The sequence below is a fragment of the Patagioenas fasciata genome, chromosome 3 (assembly GCF_037038585.1).
Source record: "Patagioenas fasciata isolate bPatFas1 chromosome 3, bPatFas1.hap1, whole genome shotgun sequence".
Lineage (NCBI taxonomy): Eukaryota > Metazoa > Chordata > Aves > Columbiformes > Columbidae > Patagioenas > Patagioenas fasciata.
The window spans coordinates 35,280,335-35,300,854 of record NC_092522.1 but is presented as its reverse complement, the minus strand read 5'-3'; the positions used below and the strand labels follow the sequence as shown (position 1 = coordinate 35,300,854).

General features: G+C 39.0%; 1 protein-coding gene across 3 annotated transcripts in view; it reads left to right on the top strand.

Annotated features, from left to right (window-relative positions):
* Positions 1 to 20,520, top strand: part of BABAM2 (BRISC and BRCA1 A complex member 2) — a 167,316-nt gene that overhangs the window by 87,265 nt on the left and 59,531 nt on the right. For all 3 annotated transcript variants that reach the window (XM_065833292.2, XM_071806110.1, XM_071806109.1), the window contains exon 7: positions 4,313 to 4,422. In XM_065833292.2, coding sequence (XP_065689364.2) covers positions 4,313 to 4,422 — 110 coding nt within the window. The remainder of the gene's footprint in view (positions 1 to 4,312; positions 4,423 to 20,520) is intronic.

Here is a 20,520-nt window from a genome sequence, read left to right as displayed (position 1 = left end):
GAAAACAGATTTCTAACTACCTTCAAACTTCAATTTTCATCTCTTCTGTGTTTCGTTTCTATTTTTGCATCACCTCTTGCTCTTGAGTTTCAAAAACACATAACCTTTCATCTGCACTAGCTGAGCAGACAAAGGGTAAATTAGAATAAAATACCATGAGTGTTCTTTTCATGCATTTCTGTGTTAAAAGTTTCATTTATTCGTCTGCGTTGTTGCTCGAAGGTCTTTGCAATAGATAAAAGCCTATGTGTTGAAAATCTTTAGGGTTGTTTTTGTGTTTGGTTTTTTGTGGTTTGGTTTTTTTTTTGGTGGGGTTTTTGTTCCTTTCTCACCACATATATATACTATCTATATTTCGCGTTTCCACAGCACTGTGGAGGTTTAGTCAAGGATCAGTCCACACTGTACAAAGTATTCTGTAAACATAGGAAACCCCTTGCAGTTCTTGAGAAAGAATACTATTTATTTTCAGTGTTAAATGGCATATCAATTTTTTTTTTCCTGTTTGATTTGAATGGACATGTTCTGAAATGAGGAAAAGATTGTTTTTTAAAAAATAAATACATGGGATAACAGAAAGACACTATGAAAGTCAGTGTTGGATCTTTCATATTGTAGTGCACTAGAGGGCTTTTTTTACTACCAAACATGAGACTGTTGTGGAAAAACTAATCTGTGTGCATTATCACATGCGTGACTAATGATTTCAAACATTTTTACATTCTGTTTTTAAACCTCTAAATTCCTGTAGCCCAAAATGTGCTCTCTGTTCAGTGGAAGTTCTTTTTAATAATACCTTCTATAGAGTCTTGTGTGGAAAAAGCCCATGAATATAAAATGATAGTTTAATGTGGCGGTTCTAACCTTGGATGCTAACTTTTATAGAAAGTTGCCATTCTTAGTTTTTAGAAAATTTAAGTTTTTCTTAAATATAAATTTTTACAGTCCTCTTACATGTTGTGAGTGAAATACAAATTTTGAGAAGGAACATGGCTACTTAAAAAATGTGTTGTGACTTCAGTTCAGCAGCCTCTTTTTTTCCTGAAAGGGAATAATATTGCCAAAGCAATTGGACATTACTCTCTCTTTTGAAGCCAGCTGAAAAATAAAAATAGAGGTGATTTTTGCTTTGCTGCTCTGTTTAAATCTGGCCTGGTTTTGAGAGGAATATGCATGCAGAAATGGGAAAGGGGAGGACGCTGCCTGGGCAGAGTTTGCTGAGAAGCATGAAAACAACCTTTGCCTTAGGACGCTTTGGTGTAATGGAAGGATCTTGGCCCCTGTTCTGGGGAAGTATCGTTGCCTGGTGATATAAGGGTCTGTCATCTCACTCGGTCCCTGACAGGTCTGTAGGGATGAGCAGGAGGCACATCACTGGAGGAGTTAAGCTGTGACTGGCACAGACAACTTCAGAAAGATCTATTAGTTGAAAAACTTTCCACAGTTTATCTGTAAGACATGTGGATTTGGTTTAGTTTTATGAGTAGCAGTTGTAACTGGTATACTAGGATTGAATGCAGTTCCACCAAGCAGATTCTTGCATGAATAAATGTAATGAAGTCTGAAAGGAATAAATAGTATGGTGTGGGATACAAAGGGACTTCATTGGAAACCTGTGGCCACCTGAGCAAGAAGGTTGAGAAACTTGATGATATTACCGCATTACATCCTTTTAAAACCTACAGGAATGCTGATATCTTGCATTTTTTTTAAGTTACAATTTTCATTTCTCAGGTACATGGGCCAAAAATATTCATCCATTTCAAAAGGGTAATTAGAGAAGACTGTGCGGTTTCTGTACTCAAACTTGGATTGGATGGTAGCTGTATGAATGTAATGCTGTGCTGTGCAGACAACAGTAGTTACAATAGTGTTGGGTGGGTGTTATTTTTGTAAATGAAAAATATCACATCACTCAGTTTATTGCTCTTACTGCACACATCAGCTTATTGCATCTTAACATGCAAAGACAAAATGATGATTTATGCTGCTGTGTGGTTTTTTTCCCTTGGCACGTGTCTTCATATTAAAGAAACCACTAGTGAGTGTAGAAAATATAATGTACTATTATGTAGTATAGGTTAATAGATCTCATAGTGGTGTTCACCTAATCTGTTGTACATTTATTCGGTTTTTTGTTTTGCTTATTTGCCTTGTTTTGTTTTCCTTTGATCAATAAGCACCCTGATGGTATTCCAGAAACTGGTACTATACATGGTGTCAATCTGTGTGTGTGCATCAACTTAAGCACTAATGTTAAATGCAAGGTTAAATACATTTGGTTTTGTCCATGTAGCTTGTGAAATGCATGTAGGTTCTAATTTTTAAAAATAAACCCTAATTATTTGAAAAGAATATGATGTTGGAAGAACTGTATGCATCCAAAAGTAAACGTGCTTATCAGCTATTGAAGAATGCACACTGAAATAAAATATTTTTAATCATTAGTATTAATGCTTAATCTGTCTTAATAGTTCTTTTCGTTTGTTTGATAATTAGAAAATGGGAAAAAGCCAGGTAATGCCATAATCAACTTCAGGAGTGAGAGCTGTTCCTTATTTAATTTTTCTCAGTAATGATGGAAATATGCAAAATACTGGGGAAAAGGTTGGGAGCAGGATTGTACTCTTGGGTATTTTTTTTATTGTTGTTTGTCTTGTTGAAAAAATGGTTTTGTAATCTGCGCTGGTTCTTCTGCTGTGATGATAGTACCACTTGGAAAAGTAACACTGAAGGGAACGTGGTGGGTCACGAGATCCTGTCTGTTACTGGTACAGGGAGCCACGTCGTACAATCCCATCCACAAACTGGTCACACCACAACAGGACAGCAGCTAGATTTTGTCCTGCAACTTCAGGTTAAAACCATGTTCTAATTTCCAGCCATACCTTGCTTGTGACTATTTTATAGGCATTTCTAAGAGTGCACTTTCTTTCAGCTGTCAGAAGTCAGCTGCACACCGAGGCAGAACTTAAGAAAACACTGTTAGCTCTGTCTCATTTTTCATCTAAGGCAATTAGGCTTTTTAAAGACCTATTCTTCCCTGCAGCTTATCACCAAGTTCCTTGGCATGTTGTGTTCTGCACGTAATAGCTGGTATGCAGCAAGTCTCTGTGGACATGAACAGTTTCAGTCCTGCCAAAGATTTAAATGGCACAAGATTGTCTTCCTGAAACCACTCAGCAGACACTTTTTTTTCTCCCCAAGTAGGGCAGGATCTCCTAACAATGTTTGAGTGGTTTGCATGTTCCTTCCTCACAGCTGCTTGTGGGACAGAGCAGACCAGGGCACACTGCACCATGTTGATCCTGCTTTGAGCACGTATCTGCTGGGTTATCTGTTTCCTCTCATGTTTTTCCAAAACGGATAAAAACAAATGCATCTTGGCAAGTTGCTATGTACATATGTACAAGCACATTAAAGGACTTTCATTTATGAGCAGCAAGTGACACCGTGTTACTTGTTGTCAATGAAGGTGACTGCACCGCTAACTCGTTGCTTTCCATCTAGAGGTGAAGAGCTTAATGAAGTTGTGTGGATCAGAAGTACAGTGGTTCGTACTATATATGATTTGTGAATTGGAGAGGTGTCAGGTCCTAACGAGGAACAATTTATTCTCCCTGATCCCAAAACTGTAGCTGATTGTTCTGATACAAAGGAAGCCTCAGCTGTGAATGCATTAAGATTGACTATCATAGTATTTAGCATGGATGTTTTTGGTCTTACAGGAGTTTTTATGGAATATGCAGTCTTTGCTGAAAGTAATGCGTGGGTTTAATTTGCAGGAAACTTGGGGAGAATGACTTCTAGATACAAATTTCTGATCACAAAAACACTTTACATCCACAAGAGAAGTAGGAGTTGAGTGCAACAGAAATTTTGGACCCTAAACTACTTTGAAAAATAACATAAAATCTGTGGTCATAACTCAGTGATGTTTTAACATTTAAAAAAATTCTTTGGCATTTGCATCTGATGTTCGTGTTAAACCAAGAATCCTTAAAAATGAAACCTGCATCTGTACTGCAATATGTAGTTCAGCTAATTGAAAAGCTACACTACTGTACACTTGCTAACACTGTAATTTTATTTTGATACTTCAAAGGAAACTAAGCAAGGCAGAAAATCTTTCAAGTACTAATATAGTAAGAAAGAATAAATTTGCAACCTGTTTTTCAGTCGTTACACTTCAGAGTCCTCACTTAAGCGTCTCCTAAATAAACTGGTATTTGACTAATTAGCTGTTATCTGTAAGCTTGTAAGTACTCAGTTTGTTATTTGCCATTTTATATTTGTTATTTTTTATGTACAGGATGTGAATGAAGATCCTGGAGAAGATGTCGCACTTCTCTCCGTTAGTTTTGAGGATGCAGAAGCTACTCAGGTTTTTCCCAAGCTGTATCTCTCCCCACGTATTGAACAGTGAGTGAGGTGTTCTGTTTTTGTTTTCTGGAGCATTCTTTCTATTTAATCTCTGAACTTTTCAGTTTTTTTCTGATAGATTTGAGAAATGTAGGCTAGGTGGTAACATCCTATTGCTTTAAATTGCTTGAAGTCATAATGATTACTGCAAAGTGTGTGTGTGGTGAAGAATGACAGATCTTTTGGCTAGTCCTCTGTCTGTGGCTGGATCACATATGGGTGAAGAAGAGTCATCACTAGCCACATGTGATATTCTTATAGTGTATTACTTGATGAAAACTATGCTGTGTTTTGCTGTAGCAGTATATTTTGAGTGCCTTCTACAGTGAAGTGTGCTGATAACTTCCGTGTGGGGCAATCTTTAATTTTTTTTCTTTTGGGAAGGTAAGTTCTCTATATAAACAAATTAATAATATATTTGAATAAAGCATTGTTGTAGAAGCTGAAGTGCTTATTAAACACATTTTAGAAATTTGCAGCTTTTGTAAGTTACTGTTTTCCCTGACATGCTGTGGTTACGTGATCGGAAGTGACCTCAAAAGATCATCCAGTCCAATCCCCCTGCCGGAGCAGGAACACCCAGATGAGGTTACACAGGAATGTGTCCAGGCGGGTTTGAATGTGTCCAGAGGAGGAGACTCCACAACCTCCCTGGGCAGCTCGTTCCAGTGTTCTGTCACCCTCGGTGTTTTCAGGGGAGCATCCAAATGTTTCATTTTAAGACTGTTGAACCGTACTGTTCTGTTTACCAGTTGATGAACAGATTTGCTGAGAAACTAGTGTTTACTCCTCAAATGGAACAGTGAGGATTAGAAATCAGTCTGCTTTCATTAAATTTCTCTTCTTCCGTTCCTAGAATTAGGAACATCCTAATGTTCCTCTTTCCCTTCTGTACCTCGGTCTTGTAATACCTGCTTCAAAAAATAACTACATGAGACTTTTCAGGTATACAACAGTCAAGCTGATCTAACATAGTTTCAGTGGTGCTTTGTTTTTCTGGTTAATACTGCAATTAATTTCCTTTGAGCAGGTGATAACACTTCTGGATAGATGAGTAAAGATGGGAAATATTCACTACCACGATTTTAGAATAACTCTGTGATACGTTTTGTGTGAGTGAAGGAATATGGTATTGTGACATTTTGCTCAACGGGACATTGGTATGGATAAACTGGTGGATGCAATTTAAAGAAAACCTGAGATTTGATTTAGATAAAGGCATAAGACTTCTCAGATATTTTATTTAAGGAAACGTAGATTACGCATACATGTGCAAACACATGCAGACACAAATAATATATTTAACAGCTTTTATGTTTTCATATTTTTCATCAGTTCACCACTTTTTGTCAATGTTAGCTGAGGGGATAAGAAGTAGTCAAACATGCAATTATCCTTGCACATTCCAGAGTATTCTTCTGCTCAGCAACTGTTAAAAGCAAATGAACTGTTACTGTTTTCCGTTGTATTTTCAGCTCTAGTCACATATTGATTCTTAAGTGTATTTCAGGCCACCCAGGTATGTCTGTCTAGATGACCCGTGTGCTAATTAATACATTGCTTATTTTCTCCTTTTCAGCAGTATCTTTAGAAAGAAATTAACCTCTTGAATACCAAACGAAATAACAATACAAAAGAACACTTTGTATTCCTATAAGTATCACATTTTCTGTGAGCGCCCTAAATAATACCTGATTTTAGATGTGTGATGTAGAGCAATATAGCAGAAAGATATTTGGGTGATGTTAGTACAAATCTGATGTGTCTGACATATTTATGACTTGGTCATTTATAGCTTATGTAGTCATGTTAAAATTGTGCCAGTAAACCCCGGAGTTCCATGCCACACCTTGTCACATTATCTTTTTATCAGGGTTGAGGTACTTCACTCATCTGAGTAAGGTATTCATCACAGCATCTAGATACTGGTAACCCGTAATACCAGAGTTGCTTGTGAGCTGTTGCACCTTCCTTTATTCTCCTGGCTACTTTTTCTGTGCTATGAAGAAATGTGTGGGTATGTTTTAAATATTTATTCGATTGTGCTTTAGTAACAAAGATATAGTTGTTTCTTGTTCTTCCCCAAAACCAATCTCTATTCTATTTATCCGATAGTCTAGATATTTAACTTTGCAGTGTTTGGGAACTGAAGCAACAATGCGTACTTCTTTGTACTTTTTGCCAGAAGTACAAAAAGCCTCAAGAAGCCCCGAGGATTACTGTAATGACTTGAGGCCATGGCATGTTACATTTGAATTGTGTTCTGCTTATAAAAGTTCCTCCCTGCTGCTAACAGTAATTGCATCTACAAAAGCCGTGTAAGCAAATTACCAGTGTATTTTTTTTTATGCAGCAGATTTTGAGGTGGAGTGAGTAGAGTTGACAGTTCCCAACATAACGTTCCCAAGTACTTGGCAAAACAGGAAAAATACCAAATTCCAACAATTATTTTGCTAATACTAAACTCTGTTCACCTTAGGAAGAACGAGCAAACAGGAATAGCATTTTCCTGATTTGTGAAAAAACATTTTCAGATAGAAATGTTTCAGCTTTGTAGAGAAATAAGAGCAAAGGGCCTGTTTGTGTAATGGGAGTTATCTCCTGTTTTCCCAAGAGGTTTCATTGCTTTTGTGCTCTACCATATAAACATCCATTCCCACATTTCATTTTCTAAAAATGATGCATACCCACAGATCTTGTCAGTGAATTTGAGCCCTAGCAATACGGATATAGTGCTTTTGCTTTGAAGATTTATTGTAAAGCACATTTGCTCTATTTTTAGGTGGATGGTAAACATAATACTAGTAAGACTTTGGCTGTTCTTTGTCATAGACTCGTGGAAGAGATTTGAGTTGGAGCTAACATGTTAGTAGGTTGTCTGGCTTGAAAAACTTCACATATTAAAGCATGAGGTAAAAAGAAGAATTGTGGCTCGCTCAAGTCAATATTGGCATTCCATTGACTTGCGTGGTGTCTAGCTACAAGAGTGTCAAGTCCAGTTCTTACAGTAAAAAATTACCCCACACTTATAGATGGGAAGGATTTGTGTTAATTTATAAAAATCTGAGCAATAATTATTCATAGTTATACCTGGTTTATTCTTTTATTAAAACTTGTTAATTTAAAAACGTTACCTAGCCAATACTAGTTGTTCAATACACACTAACAGCAATTTCTAGTTAATTTGAAATCAATTGCTTAAAACAGCTTTCATTTTTTAATTTTAAGGGTTTTTATTCTGTATCAATAGCTAAGATACAGTTCCATAAGAGTTGCTTTTAAAGTTTTTAAAAATTAGATTAGGTTAAACTGAAACGTGTGGCATTTATAGTATGTGTTTTGTTTAAAAACTGCCATCATAATTAGTATCATAGAAACAAGTTTCTGCGCATTTCTGGAGGAAGTGGTAGGCTGAGAAACCCCACAGCCTGACCACCCAACTGGAGAGAACGATGCTTGTCAGCATCCGTGAGAGTGCGTCCCCAGCGCATCCTGCTCCTTCTCCTGCCTCAGGCTGTGGCACTGGCCGCAGGGTGCTTGTCGTTCCCCACGAGGGCCGCTCTGCTTTGGGGAGGGGTGTGGGTATCCATGGGCCCTCTCTCGCTCATCCACCTGACTCCCTACTGCTGCAAGGGAGGCACAGACGTGTTCTGAGGCTGCTTCTGCACAATGAGGAGCTGCTGGGATATTTACCCTTCATGTCTCTGTCACCCTTCTGTGCATCCTTCATAATGCATCTAAACCTGTTAAGAGAATCACAGAATGTCAGGGATTTGAAAGGACCTCAAAAGATCATCCAGTCCAATCCCTCTTGCCGGAGCAGGAACACCCAGAGGTTACACAGGAAGGTGTCCAGGTGGGTTTTGAATGTGTCCAGAGAAGGAGACTCCACAACCCCCTTGGGCAACCTGTTCCAGTGTTCTGTCACCCTCACTGAGAAGAAGTTTCCTCTCATATTTAAGTGGAACCTCTTGTGTTCCAGTTTATACCCATTGCTCCTTGTCCTATCATTGGTTGTCACCGAGAAGAGCCTGGCTCCATCCTCGTAGCACTCACCCTTTACATATTTATAAACATTAATGAGGTCACCCCTCAGTCTCCTCTTCTCCAAGCTAAAGAGACCCAGCTCCCTCAGCCTTCCCTCATAAGGGAGATGCTCCACTCCCTTCATCATCTTTGAGGCTCTGCACTGGATCTTGCTTGGTCAAAATTATCTTTCTGGTGAAAGTATCCTAGATATTTGTGTGGAAAGGATATCTGTAGTAAGAATATCCATCTTATCTTTGGTTTCTATTTATTCAAAGTCACTAGACTCTAGATCCAGGGAATCCATGTGAGATTGAACAGCTAGTTTCTATATTAATGTGTGAAACGTGTGTCAGCATACTACACATGAATGTGAATTGGAAGTCTATTTAAAAAAAAAAAAAAAAGGAAAAATGTCATTATGTATTTTTTTTCCTTCATGAGTCGTCCACGTGAAAAAAAAAAAAGGGTTCATCTTGGTTAACATTTTAAGAAAAAAAGCTAATAGTAGAAACACTGTTGCTCAGTGAATACTGTGTTCCTTGGATTCACAGAAATAATCCTGCAATAAACACTGTCGTCCTGGAGGGCTTTTCTCTGATAAATACGTGGACGTGAATATGCTGAGAAAACCAGCTGTTAGTAGAACTTGTTTTGCTTAAATGGATCAGGCTCCATGCTTTGGGGACTGACATGGTCATTTTTTACTGGTCTGGGATCTGTGCCAGAGGGTTCTTCGTGACTGAGGGTGGTATGCAGAGTTCCGTGACTGGGTTTAACGATCTCCTATGGGCGGGAGGGAATAACGAGGACCTGGTCTGAACTCACAGAAACCTTGAAAGTCTGAATGTTTTTCGCTGATGGGAAAAAAAACTAGAAAAGAAAAACACTTTTATTTACTTTAAGGTGTTTTCTATCTCTTAGCTGTCCTTTCTGCTGGGAGTTGGAGGAGGAAAGCCTTAGAGTATTATCCGTTTGCTGCCAGGTACTGCCTCTCGCTGTGTTTGCGATGCAGGGGTGCTGCGAAAGGCTTCACCTTTAACACTGGCATGCCATACTGCTGAGTGCACATCACTGTTTGAAGCCTGTCTCTACATGATTGGTCATGTTTAACCCTTTTTATCTGTCTTTGGAGAAGACAGAAGTGAGAATGTCTTCTCTTTGGCAAATTAAAATGTGCTTATTCATCTGAGTTGATGATTTCAGTAGAATTGTTTGTAGACAGCTGAGACAGTCCATGACTACTTCAAATCCCAGAGCATCTTTGCAGACGTGTGAAGCAGGAATGACTGTTGCTTTGCAGGGCTTGCTCTTCTATTAGGCCTAGTTTGGTCATGCCTGTACGCAACCCCTGGCCAGTGAGTCAGGGATCTCTCCTGCCTGCTCTGTGTGCCATGTCTCCATCACCCAGATCTTCTGCAACTGTAGCCAGTATCATAACCTGATTTCCAGTCTAGCTCTGCTTTGCAGCCCTTCTTGCGTCCTAAAAATCATCTGTTTGACCACAGCCACCTTTTGATGGCCTGTTGACACCTTCAGAAGAGATCAAGGTAGACTGGAATTGACAGTCAAAACAGATTGACTTGTACTTCTGGCCCAGGTGCTCAGCTGTACCAGCTGTTCCTTTTTTTTTGTGTGTGTGAAAAACACACAGAGAAGAATTAGTGAAAATAGTTGTAGAAGAACTAAGATTTATGTGTCCATCATCTGAATGGGGCTGGATATGTTAATACTGTTCTTAAATGGTTCAGTTAGTGAGACTTTTAAAGTTCTTTTCTTTCAGTTAAGAGGTTCAGTAATTAGACCTAATAATTGAGGTATGAAATATCTGAAGCAGTTTGGTGGGACCGATTGTGTTGCTAGGTAGTGCAGTACCGGTTTCTCTGCATAGAGACAAGAAGCAGTTGTTGGTGTGATGTGCGCTCTCTGACAATCCAGAGCTCAGCATTGCCTCTGGTCTCAGAACAAAACTTAGACTTGAAAACCAGGAAAGGTTTGTGTGTTCCTGGAGGTTTTGTCAAGTTTCTCTGATTGCCGGCCTATATGCATTAGGTTCTGTAACCTGATGATGGAGACAGTATTTTTACATTATCTATCAAGTACTTTACCCCTTAAAGGATTTTCTTCTGTAGTAGAAAAATACATATAGAAAACTAAATTCATAAGAAATTACAAAAGAAAAGGGAAACATGATTCAAGACAGCCCTCTCCCACTCCCTCTACATACTTCTGACTAGAGTGGATTGGTCTACAGAAATTTCAGTAGTCTTAAACACACTTATTTCCTCTAGAGACAAATCTTTCCATTAAGGGGTTGCGTTTTTTCACTTGTGTGTATATAGGTTATTTCAGGCTACCCTAATTAAACATGCAATTCTGTTGCATGTTGTGTTGTCGTATGCTATGAGTATAATGTGTTTCATTGTACTAATCCCTGTTTCAACACAGGCATTTCTAGGTACCGTTGTAAAGCTGTACTCTTCTGAAATATCATCCTCAGCATTTTTACTGTGATATCACTGCTTCTATGTGTGTTTACCCTCCTACAAATAGTGATAATGAAGGAAAAAGGGAACAAAGTAATTTTTCTTCAGAACATCAGGCAGTATTATTCATAAAGTTGTTCTGTACTGTTGCCCATATGTTTAGACTTGTATCTTTGTACAGTGAGGTTGTCAGAAGCACTTTTCATTAATCAAAACTAATTCTGGCAACGACATTGAAGATTGCTGTCATCTCAGTTGCTGGCATACTTTTGAAATCTTCCCCTGTATTTGCAATAGGATTTTTTTTTATTATTTTCTTAGATTGTGTGTACCTTACTACTTAAATTCATTTTAGTTTTACAAAAACTCTTGCTTTTCTTTTGATACATCAAAAGTTTTTGGCTTTTCTATTGCCTATGTTGTCCTCATGGTTTGGGGGTTTGGAGGAGATTTTTATTGGCATTCTGACATCTCTGGTGTTGTAGCAAAGTTCTTTTCTCAGGTATTTCCCCAAGACACTAGAATGCACATAGCAGATTTAATTTTCCTTTTCTGAAACTTTTTTGTAGGAGAAACGAGGCCTGCTGAACAAAATCAATCCGTCTTAGTACAGAGCTGTGTCTGCCACAGGTAGCAGGATTTTTTTAATACATAAGAATTAATAGGAGTCTTTTGGGGTTTTACGTAGAACCTTTTGTTCTCAAGAATGATGTTGACCAATTGTATGGTCAGCTTGAACTCTTTGAAATGCTCCCCACAGAATTAGTCAGGCTGACAAGAGAAATTTGAAACAAGTGCCATCTTTTCTTATGCCATAGCTTGTGATATGGCAGTAATAGAGCAAGCAGGACGATCTGGTAGCTGGGATTAAATGTTAAGGAAATTCCTAACTAGGTGTTTCTTGACAATGCAATGAAAAAGTAAGGTCATACCTGAATAATAAAATGTACATGTAGGGAAGCTTAACTTGGAGTTTTTCTAGGGCTAAGTTAATTGTGATTTGACAGATAATGTGCTGTTGTTAAATACTATTTTAAAAAACAACAGCAATGAAATAGAGAGTTGCTAGGAAAACACAATTGAAGCAGTAGTTTCTCTGTTGTTAAACAGGCTTAATTCCACAGACTGTCTCTTTGGAATGAAGTAGCTCTTACAGAAGAAAAGTGCTTCAAAGTGACTGCATCAGATCTTAAAATTATCTGACAAGTTTGAAGCTTCTGCCAATTTATCCTTAAATGTAATCACATGAGCAGGTCATGGAGGATTTTTCTTAATACTCCAATTGAGCTTTAGCTGTTTAACTGGATCCATTCTAACTGGTTATTAATTACCGAAACTGACAAAGAGTAGTTACAATGAGTTAATTAGAATTTGTCTTGGCAGCAAATGCAGTGACTACAGAAAGGCACATTTACTCAATAGTTACAAAAACTCAAATTTCCTAGAGTACGCTTTGAACCCGCTTTTGCTGCCACGTGGGTATTTTTCCTAGTTCTTGGTGTAAATCCAAACCCACTGCTACACAACACGATACCATCTTCTAGCAGAGTACACTTTATGAAAGCTGATTTTTGTGTATTTAGGACATGTGGCTTGCTTTTTGAATATGGTGACTAAGTTATTTGTTTTCAGAGAACTTCCCTCTAATTGTGATCTGCACATTATAGTGTTCTGTCTTCCGACTTTTCCTATTTTATTATTTAAAACAGTTAACAAAAAGTCAGCTACTTTTTAATGCTTGCTTCCAGATGGTCACATTCAATAGATACAAATCTCATTCCTGTTGCTGGTGTTTGGGCAGGCGATGCGGTGCCCCCTGGGAGTGCGGGTTGAAGAGAATAGCAGCAAAACTGCCCTGTGGAGAATCCGATGGGTGGTAGGGGGACTGAAAGGTGGGAGATCTTGACCCCGTTGTCTCTGTGATCAGAAGAAAACATTGAAGTGCATACCCATTCCCCTCCCAATCTGCCTTTTATCCATAAGCTTCCCGACCCTACAGTAGTACTAGGTACCACTTCTCTGTTCTCTTTGCTTTCCCTCTCCCTCTTTCCTGCCAATAATCAGTGATGTTTTAAACTTAATGACTTCTCGAAAGGAGCTTTAGTACCTCCTTAGTTATCCATTGTAGGAAGATGCCATTTCCCCCCACAATAAATCATGGCTGATTTTTGCGACGTGACCACAGGGTTTCTGGGGGTTTCCTTTTCCCTAATTATTGCCAAGAATGTGATTCATTATGTTGCTGATTTCATTTAGGGTATATGAGGCAGTCACAGTCTGTCCCACTGCTTAACTACACAAGCTCCTCAGCTCATGTGAATGTTAGCTGAAACCACGTTTCTTCAAGACTTTTGGTTGAATAATCTTTTCCTAGATAACAGATACCCCTTCAAAAATATTGAGAGCTTATTTCCTAGGAGTTTTTCTCAGGGGAAATCTCTTATCAAATCATGAGGATTTCTTGAATTGTAAACCCAACACAGGCATCCTATAACTATACTAAACATCAGCTTTCTGTAAATGAGAGTGCAGATCGTAGACAACTTAGAAAAGTCATTCTTTAAACGTAATGGAGTTGATCTGTTTTCTGGGTTTGTCTTTGAGTTGTCACAGGATGTACACAGCTAAACTGTGAGACCCACCTCTGGGGTTTGCACCTGAGTCAAACTCAAAACTAGTGTCTGGAGAAGACCTGGATGTTCACTTTCCACCCTGATTTTCATTGGAAGAGACTCTGAGCACTTGGATAGGGAGAAACTCCTGTGCACCAACAGGTCTTTGATCTGAATGGTTAAGAGCCAAAACTCTGGTGTACACTGCGAGGCACACACTCATTTTGGGGGCGTCGAGGCACTTTTTTTTGGTGCAGTCATTGATATATCTAGCTAAGCAAATTTGGAAATGCTTATTTAAGACATTTATCAAACATGACCTGGGGTAGCAGTGTTTTGAAATACTTCTGTTTCAGTGGTTTTATAAACCATTTGTGTCTTTCTTGCTTTCTACAAATTGTGTAGCCAGTGTGTTAAAGGCAAAAAATCTGGACTTTTTAATGTATAGCTTGGAAACATGCATGTGTGTTAACAAAAATGTTATAGAATTTAAGTTACAGATCTCACGTGTGATATTTAGTATATGCATGTGGTATGTGTCAAACATCCCATGGAGAAAGACAAATTACATTTGGCAGCAACTGAAACTTCAGAATACGAAAATGTTAGATTCTTTTTTTAGTTGGATTTTAAAACTAAATTATTTGAGCAAGTTCTGGTCAGGGGCCACTGAATATCCATGAGCAGGAAACTAAAGCTATTTAACAATTTCAGTGGACAAAAATTCTGTTAGTACTGAAGTTGCAGACACCATAGTGCAGTGGAAAAACCTGTACAAATAGAGCGAAACAATTCTGCTTGCAGATATTTGCTGTTGAAGCCAATGAAAGGGCCGTGCTCTTCTGTGTGGTTTAGTGATGTCAAGCACTACTTGCTGGAGGCAGCTGTGCTTCTGCAATGCTTTCCTGACCTTAAATAGCCTATATGCTGGGTAATGCAAGCATTCAAATATAAATCCAGGGCACGTAAGGACAGAAGGAGGCCAGAAAAGCCATCTAGGCCCTTTCCCTGAATTAGTGTCTTCCTCGGTATTCTTCTCTTCTGGTATTTGTCCAAGATATTTACAAAACCGTTCAGACTAATTGTTCCCTTGTGTTGCCTCAGTACTGTTTATTCCATATGTTACGTACTGCGTGCAAAGCAGTTCTGCTCTTCAGCGTGGCCACTGCTTGCTTTCCTTTCCTTTTCCTTTCTTTGCGGTTGCCTTTGATAGTAACCCAAACATCTGTGCAACCTCTGCCTGTCCTGGGAGGCTGTTACTCTACCCTCACCCTCCTCTCTGGGGCAAGTCAGACTTTAGGGGACGTTTTCTGGAGGTGATCCCTTCAGGCCATATTTTCAGTCGGCTTCCCTGATATTATTTAGGGTTTTTTTTCCCTTTACTCTGAATGATAAGGTGGTTAGATGCTGTGTATGTGTAATTACATAGTGATCCTCCTAATTTGTTCTACTGCTCAAAGGTTGTCTCTGTTTCTTTTGTAGCTGTAATGAGGACTGCGTAACTCGCTTCCTACCACCTCAAATCCTGTTGGTTTCAGTTGGTACTCTTGTTTTTGTTCACTTACCTACCACTTAAGTTTCTCTTACTGCCTTTTTTTTTTTCTTTAAGTTCTATCTCTTTTCTGGTTTTTGTTTTTATCTCTGCATAACTCTCTGTATTTTTGCATGTCAAGTAGCCGTTTTTCTTGCAGTTGACATAGAAACTGAGAGGAGAGTTGAATGATGAATGTACGTCATGACAAGGGAAGTCTTACCAAAAGTTTAGGCGCTGTTTGATCAATGAAAATCTACTGACCCTTTTAATATTCACATACACAGGATCAGTTCACATCCACAACAGTTGTTTAGTGTTGTCTCCAATTTCAGTGCCTTTGTTGTCTTATCTATTTTATAACACGTTAACATGCTTTTATGAGACTTAAATGTGTTTTTTTAACATTTCTTTTCAATGTTATTTCTCTTTAAAAAGAATTGCTTCCATTTATAAAATGAGAGAAAACTTCAGGATTGTTATGCAGCAGTGAAACAGTGAAAGCAAGAAAATTCCATTTTGTTGTATTTGTCAAAACCTGGATTTTATGTCGTTGAACAACCTTTTTTCACCTCTGTGACAGTATTCTATTTAGAGTATGTGTCTCAGCAGTAACAGGGATCGTATTTCTCAGTATTATGAATATATTTGCTGAGTTTGTTTCTCTAATATTACGTTAGCATTTTGGAAGCTGCTTCAATTTGTAAAATATATCGAGTTCCTTAACCTGTGACAGCTATAGTGGTTTTATAGAAAACTCACTTGCAGCAAATAAGTGGCAGATTTCACATTGGAGCCGTAGAGCTCTTCGTTGGAAAGGAACTGAATCATCCAGCCCAGCTTCCTGCTTGGCACGGGACTGCCACCAGCCCTCGCTCAGGTTTTGTGCAGTGAGGCCTTTGTCTGGCCATGTCTTGGACACTTCCCGCTGTAGAGATCCCACAGCCTCCCTGAGGAATCTGTCCCCTGCTCTACTGTCTTCTTGGGGTTCCTCCAAAAGTCCTGTCTGAGCATCCAAAGGCCTCCATTGGTGCAGTCCTTGGGATCACAAAGGTCCCTCTGGATTGAAGCTGTGCAGTGTGTTGTAGCAGTGTTATTCAGTGTCAGTAACATTATGCCAATTATCATGGCGGTATGGAAACCATAAAGGTACTCTTTACCTTTATGCTACCATTCTTACGTTTCAACTCTGAATCAATAACAGAAGCTATGTTAACACCACTTCCCACATACATTAGCCTTTTTTTAGTTAGTCTCATTGTGCTTCTCCAGCATGGAAGGGTGGGGTCTCAAGGATGTATTGCTAGCTAGGGTTTGATCTGGCTGGAGGTCCTGATGAGCTGGTTTCCACCTTGCTGCTGACACAATAGAGGAATGGCATGGGGAGCGAGGGTATGATTTCCTGCATTGTGACAAGTGTAACCGGTGTGCGGTCCTTTGGGACTAGCTGCTACTTGGCATAACTTAGAGCAGTGTAGGGCAGTACGGGCCAAAACTCAGAGAATTTCGGTTAATATTACGGGTGGTGTTATGCCTTACAACACCAAGGCACATAGTACGGGGAGATCTCTTTTAGTTTATCTTTTATACTCTGTATAGTGAAAGCTTCTAGTCTCTTTTCAATACAGAAATATCGATTTTGTATTTTCCTTTCTTAAATTTCATGTACTATAGTAAAATTCAGTAAAAATACCCTGAAAAAGAGCCACTAGTCTCTAGCAGTGAATGATCTTGGCAGTGCAACTGACATTGCTGAGTACTTTCTGTGTACAACTGAGGACACTTAAAATGCTAGGAAAAAGGATAGACGTACCCTGGGTTTGTTTGTTATACTAATGCTATGTAAGTCTAGCATTCTATTTTTGTTCATCTACCAATCTGTTCAGCATATTTTGTTTAATAGTTTAATGGTCGTCTATATGCAACCACCCATGTTACATCAGACTCTGTGCAACTGGAATGTTGTTTACTTTTCACCAAGGCAACTCCCTGTTTTTTTTGTTAATTAACATCTAATAAGGTCCTACAGCTGACTCCCTTTAAAGTCAAGAATGTGGAGGGGTTCAGGTTTTATAGGCACGCTGTGCTGAGGCCTTGTAAGAGCAGTGTGTTTTGTGCAACAGGCCTCTTAAAGGGATGGTTTGGAGCGGGTTTTTTCATTTTTACATGTATATATTATCTTTTATTTTTCCTCAGTTATCTTGCACAGGTTATGTTTGTATTGCACGTGCACAGTCCTTTAATACCTGGTGCCGTGAAGTTTTTTTTTTTGAGCAAGAAGACAAAACCAAGAAGATTTGTGTGAAAGTCTTACATGGCAGTAGCCTCTTACTGTTCTTTTGAGGGCTAAAGGAGAACTTAGTTTTCTGAGATGGTCAAATTGGCAACTGTGGCTCGCGTTTGAAATACAGACATTTTATTTTTCTTATTTTTGACAACAGGACATCCCCCAGATGTCTCAATTCCAATAGTATCTGTAGGGATTTTTTTGTTTGTTTGTTTAATCTTTATGCATTTTGTCCAGGCTTGATTTTGAATAATGCCAGGAAGACAGTATATGCAATTTTCTTAGTGCTGTTCCACTGATAAAATGTTTACTCTCTTTTAATCTGAATACTCATAATTTTTTCACAAACTTCAATGTGTTTATCTTTGTGGTACCCTTATAGGATAAATTAGTACCAAATCTTGTTAGGATGCGTGATTGTATCCATGTGTGTCAGAAATATTTCATGATTAGGAAACTAGAACCAGAGACCCCCCTTGGTAGCCTTGGTCTGTACCCGATAAGTATTGTTAGGCTTAGAAATGTGGTCTCTTTCTTTTGTAGTCAAATTTTGTGCCTAAAATGTCCTTCTGCTTAGTGATCCTATTAATCACTGCCCTGCCTTAGCTATATAGGCTATCTTGAGGCAGTACTCATTTAGGTACAATGACATAGGATACAAGTTCCTCTAACATCACTGTTGTTGTTTGCACAGTGTCCTCTAAAGAACATGAAATAAAAAAATCAGTACATGCAGAGGTACATTTCTTTCCACCATGAAAAAGATATTTTTAATACTTCAGTATATTTTTGAGCCTTGACCCCTGCCAGAATATCTCAGTAACACAGAGGTAAACAGATATTGCAATTGGCAAGCTGATTGTAATTGTTCGTTAAGGCAAGCAGAAAAGATCTTTTCATTTAATTCAGTCCTAAAAACCTGTAAAAATACTGAATTCTATTTTAAGAACAAATAGTAGGTAAATGGTGTTCCATCTAAAATCTGCCAATTACTGATTGTGTTTGTGTTCTCTTGAGTTCCTTTGTTGTAGGAGGACATCCTGGCAGAACTTCACATATGTGGTTAACTGCTTGCTGAGCCACAAGCAAATAATACTGTACAGTTAAGCATTCCTTCCTGCATCACCAATTTCTATTCTCTTGGGCAACAGGAGTTCAAATCTGGGCAAAGATGACAGGCATAAACCTGTCTGGTTGGGTTAATAACATAGAAACTGTTGCTAGCCTCCGTAGTAATATTTTAAAGTTGGTCTTGTGGTAAGTTTCTCGACCCAGAGTTAAATTTTATTATACCAGCAAATAGATAGGTTAATAATTCTTCAATTCTAAAGGACAAAAGGAGAATCTGTTTTCTGTTTTCAGGCTTGGCAGATAGGAATTCTGCTAAAGGAGATTGGAAAGGGTACCTGGAAACCTGATTGGTAATGATGATTCAGAGACGGCTTCCATTATATTGACTGGGGAGGATTTCTTTTTAAATGCTTTATCATTTTTGCTTATGTGGTGTTTTCAGTCTCCCAAACTGCCTTTTCTTGGAAATAAGAAGTAATTAGTTTGAGGAAGCATAAGTTTTCCAGTCAGTGCATTCTTTCACACCTGGAAGGGAGCTGTGAAAAAGAATCGGTTTGCTTATCAGTTGGATATTGTAATAAACGCATTTCGATAAATGTATTTAATCATTAAATTGGTGCCGTGCAGGGAAAGTCCTGTTTGTTGTTACGTGTTGCTAGGGGGAATGACCTCAAATTATCCCTCTATCATAACCTTGCAAAAAACCTCAAGTAGTGTATTTTGGGTAGTAGGATCTATATTTTGAGTTGCAACATTAAATTGGACACGCAGGTAAAAAAAATATCCATCACTACAGTCCCTAACATTCTGTGATTCTGTGAACGTAAATTTACTTTTCTGTGCCTTTGTAGTTGTGTTGGAATGACAATAGATAGCACGTGAGAGGGTGAAGTTGTGTTACAGGAACTCATAGGGAGCTTTTGGGAAAGCAATTCTGAAATTAAGATGATGATGTTCAGGGACTTGTCTTATTATCATTCCTTATACCTACAACTTGATATAAATTCAACTTCAGTTCTCTTCAGAATGCTGCAGTAGGCCTTTATAAGCTCAGTTTATGATTTGGTACATGCAATATGAAACCTAACTCCTTAAGGAGGACAAAGACAAACATCTTTTGGAAATGTGTGCCCTGGCAGCCAAGAGGGACACCCATGTCCTGGGTGCATCCAGCACAGCATTGCTAGTCAGACAGGGAGGTGATTGTCCCGCTCTGCTCTGGTGCGGCCTCACCTGGAGCACTGGGTGCAGTTCTGAGCACCACAGGATAAAAAAGATATAAAGCTACTGGAGAGTGTCCAGAAGAGGGCTAAAAAGTTGGTGAAGGGTTTGATGAGGAAGCTGTATGAGGAGCAGCTGAAGTCACTGGGTTTGTTCAGCCTGGAGAAGAAGAGACTGAGGGGAGACCTCATGGCAGCTACAGCTTCCTCACAAAGGGAGGAGGAGGAGCAGGTGCCAAACTCTTCTCTTTAGTGACCAATGACAGAACCAAGGGAATGTCAGGAAGATGTGCCAGGGGAGGTTTAGGTTGGACATGAGGAAAAGGTTCTTCCCTCAGAGCACTGGAGCACTGGAACAGGCTCCCCAGGGAGGTGTCACAGCCCCAAGCCTGACAGTGTTCAAGAAGAGACTGGACAAGCCCTCAGACACATGGTGTGAACTGTGGGGTTGTCCTGTGCAGGGACAGGAGTTGGACTCACTGATCCTTGTGCGTCCCTTCCTACTCAGGACATTCTATTAATTTGGCCCTTTGGAATTACTCCAATGTCTGGGCATTCTTGATATGGTACCTGACCGTCACCTCAACTAGGGTACCAGTCCCCTAAACTGATTTTTGTAATGTCAGAACTGTTACTGTTTTATGCTCTGGTTTATGTTGAATGTATCAAAAAGATTCGTTAAAATGTACTACTTATTTGGATTAACTGTTGGAGGAAAAATACCTGTTTCATTTGGGTAGCTCTTGATGACATATGTGAGAGACAACAATGCTATACAAAGTAACACGAAGGAGTTTTTCTCCAGTGTTTCCAGCAAACTTTCCCTTCCCTCTTTCCAGTCCTTTTCCACCCTTTCACCCCTCAA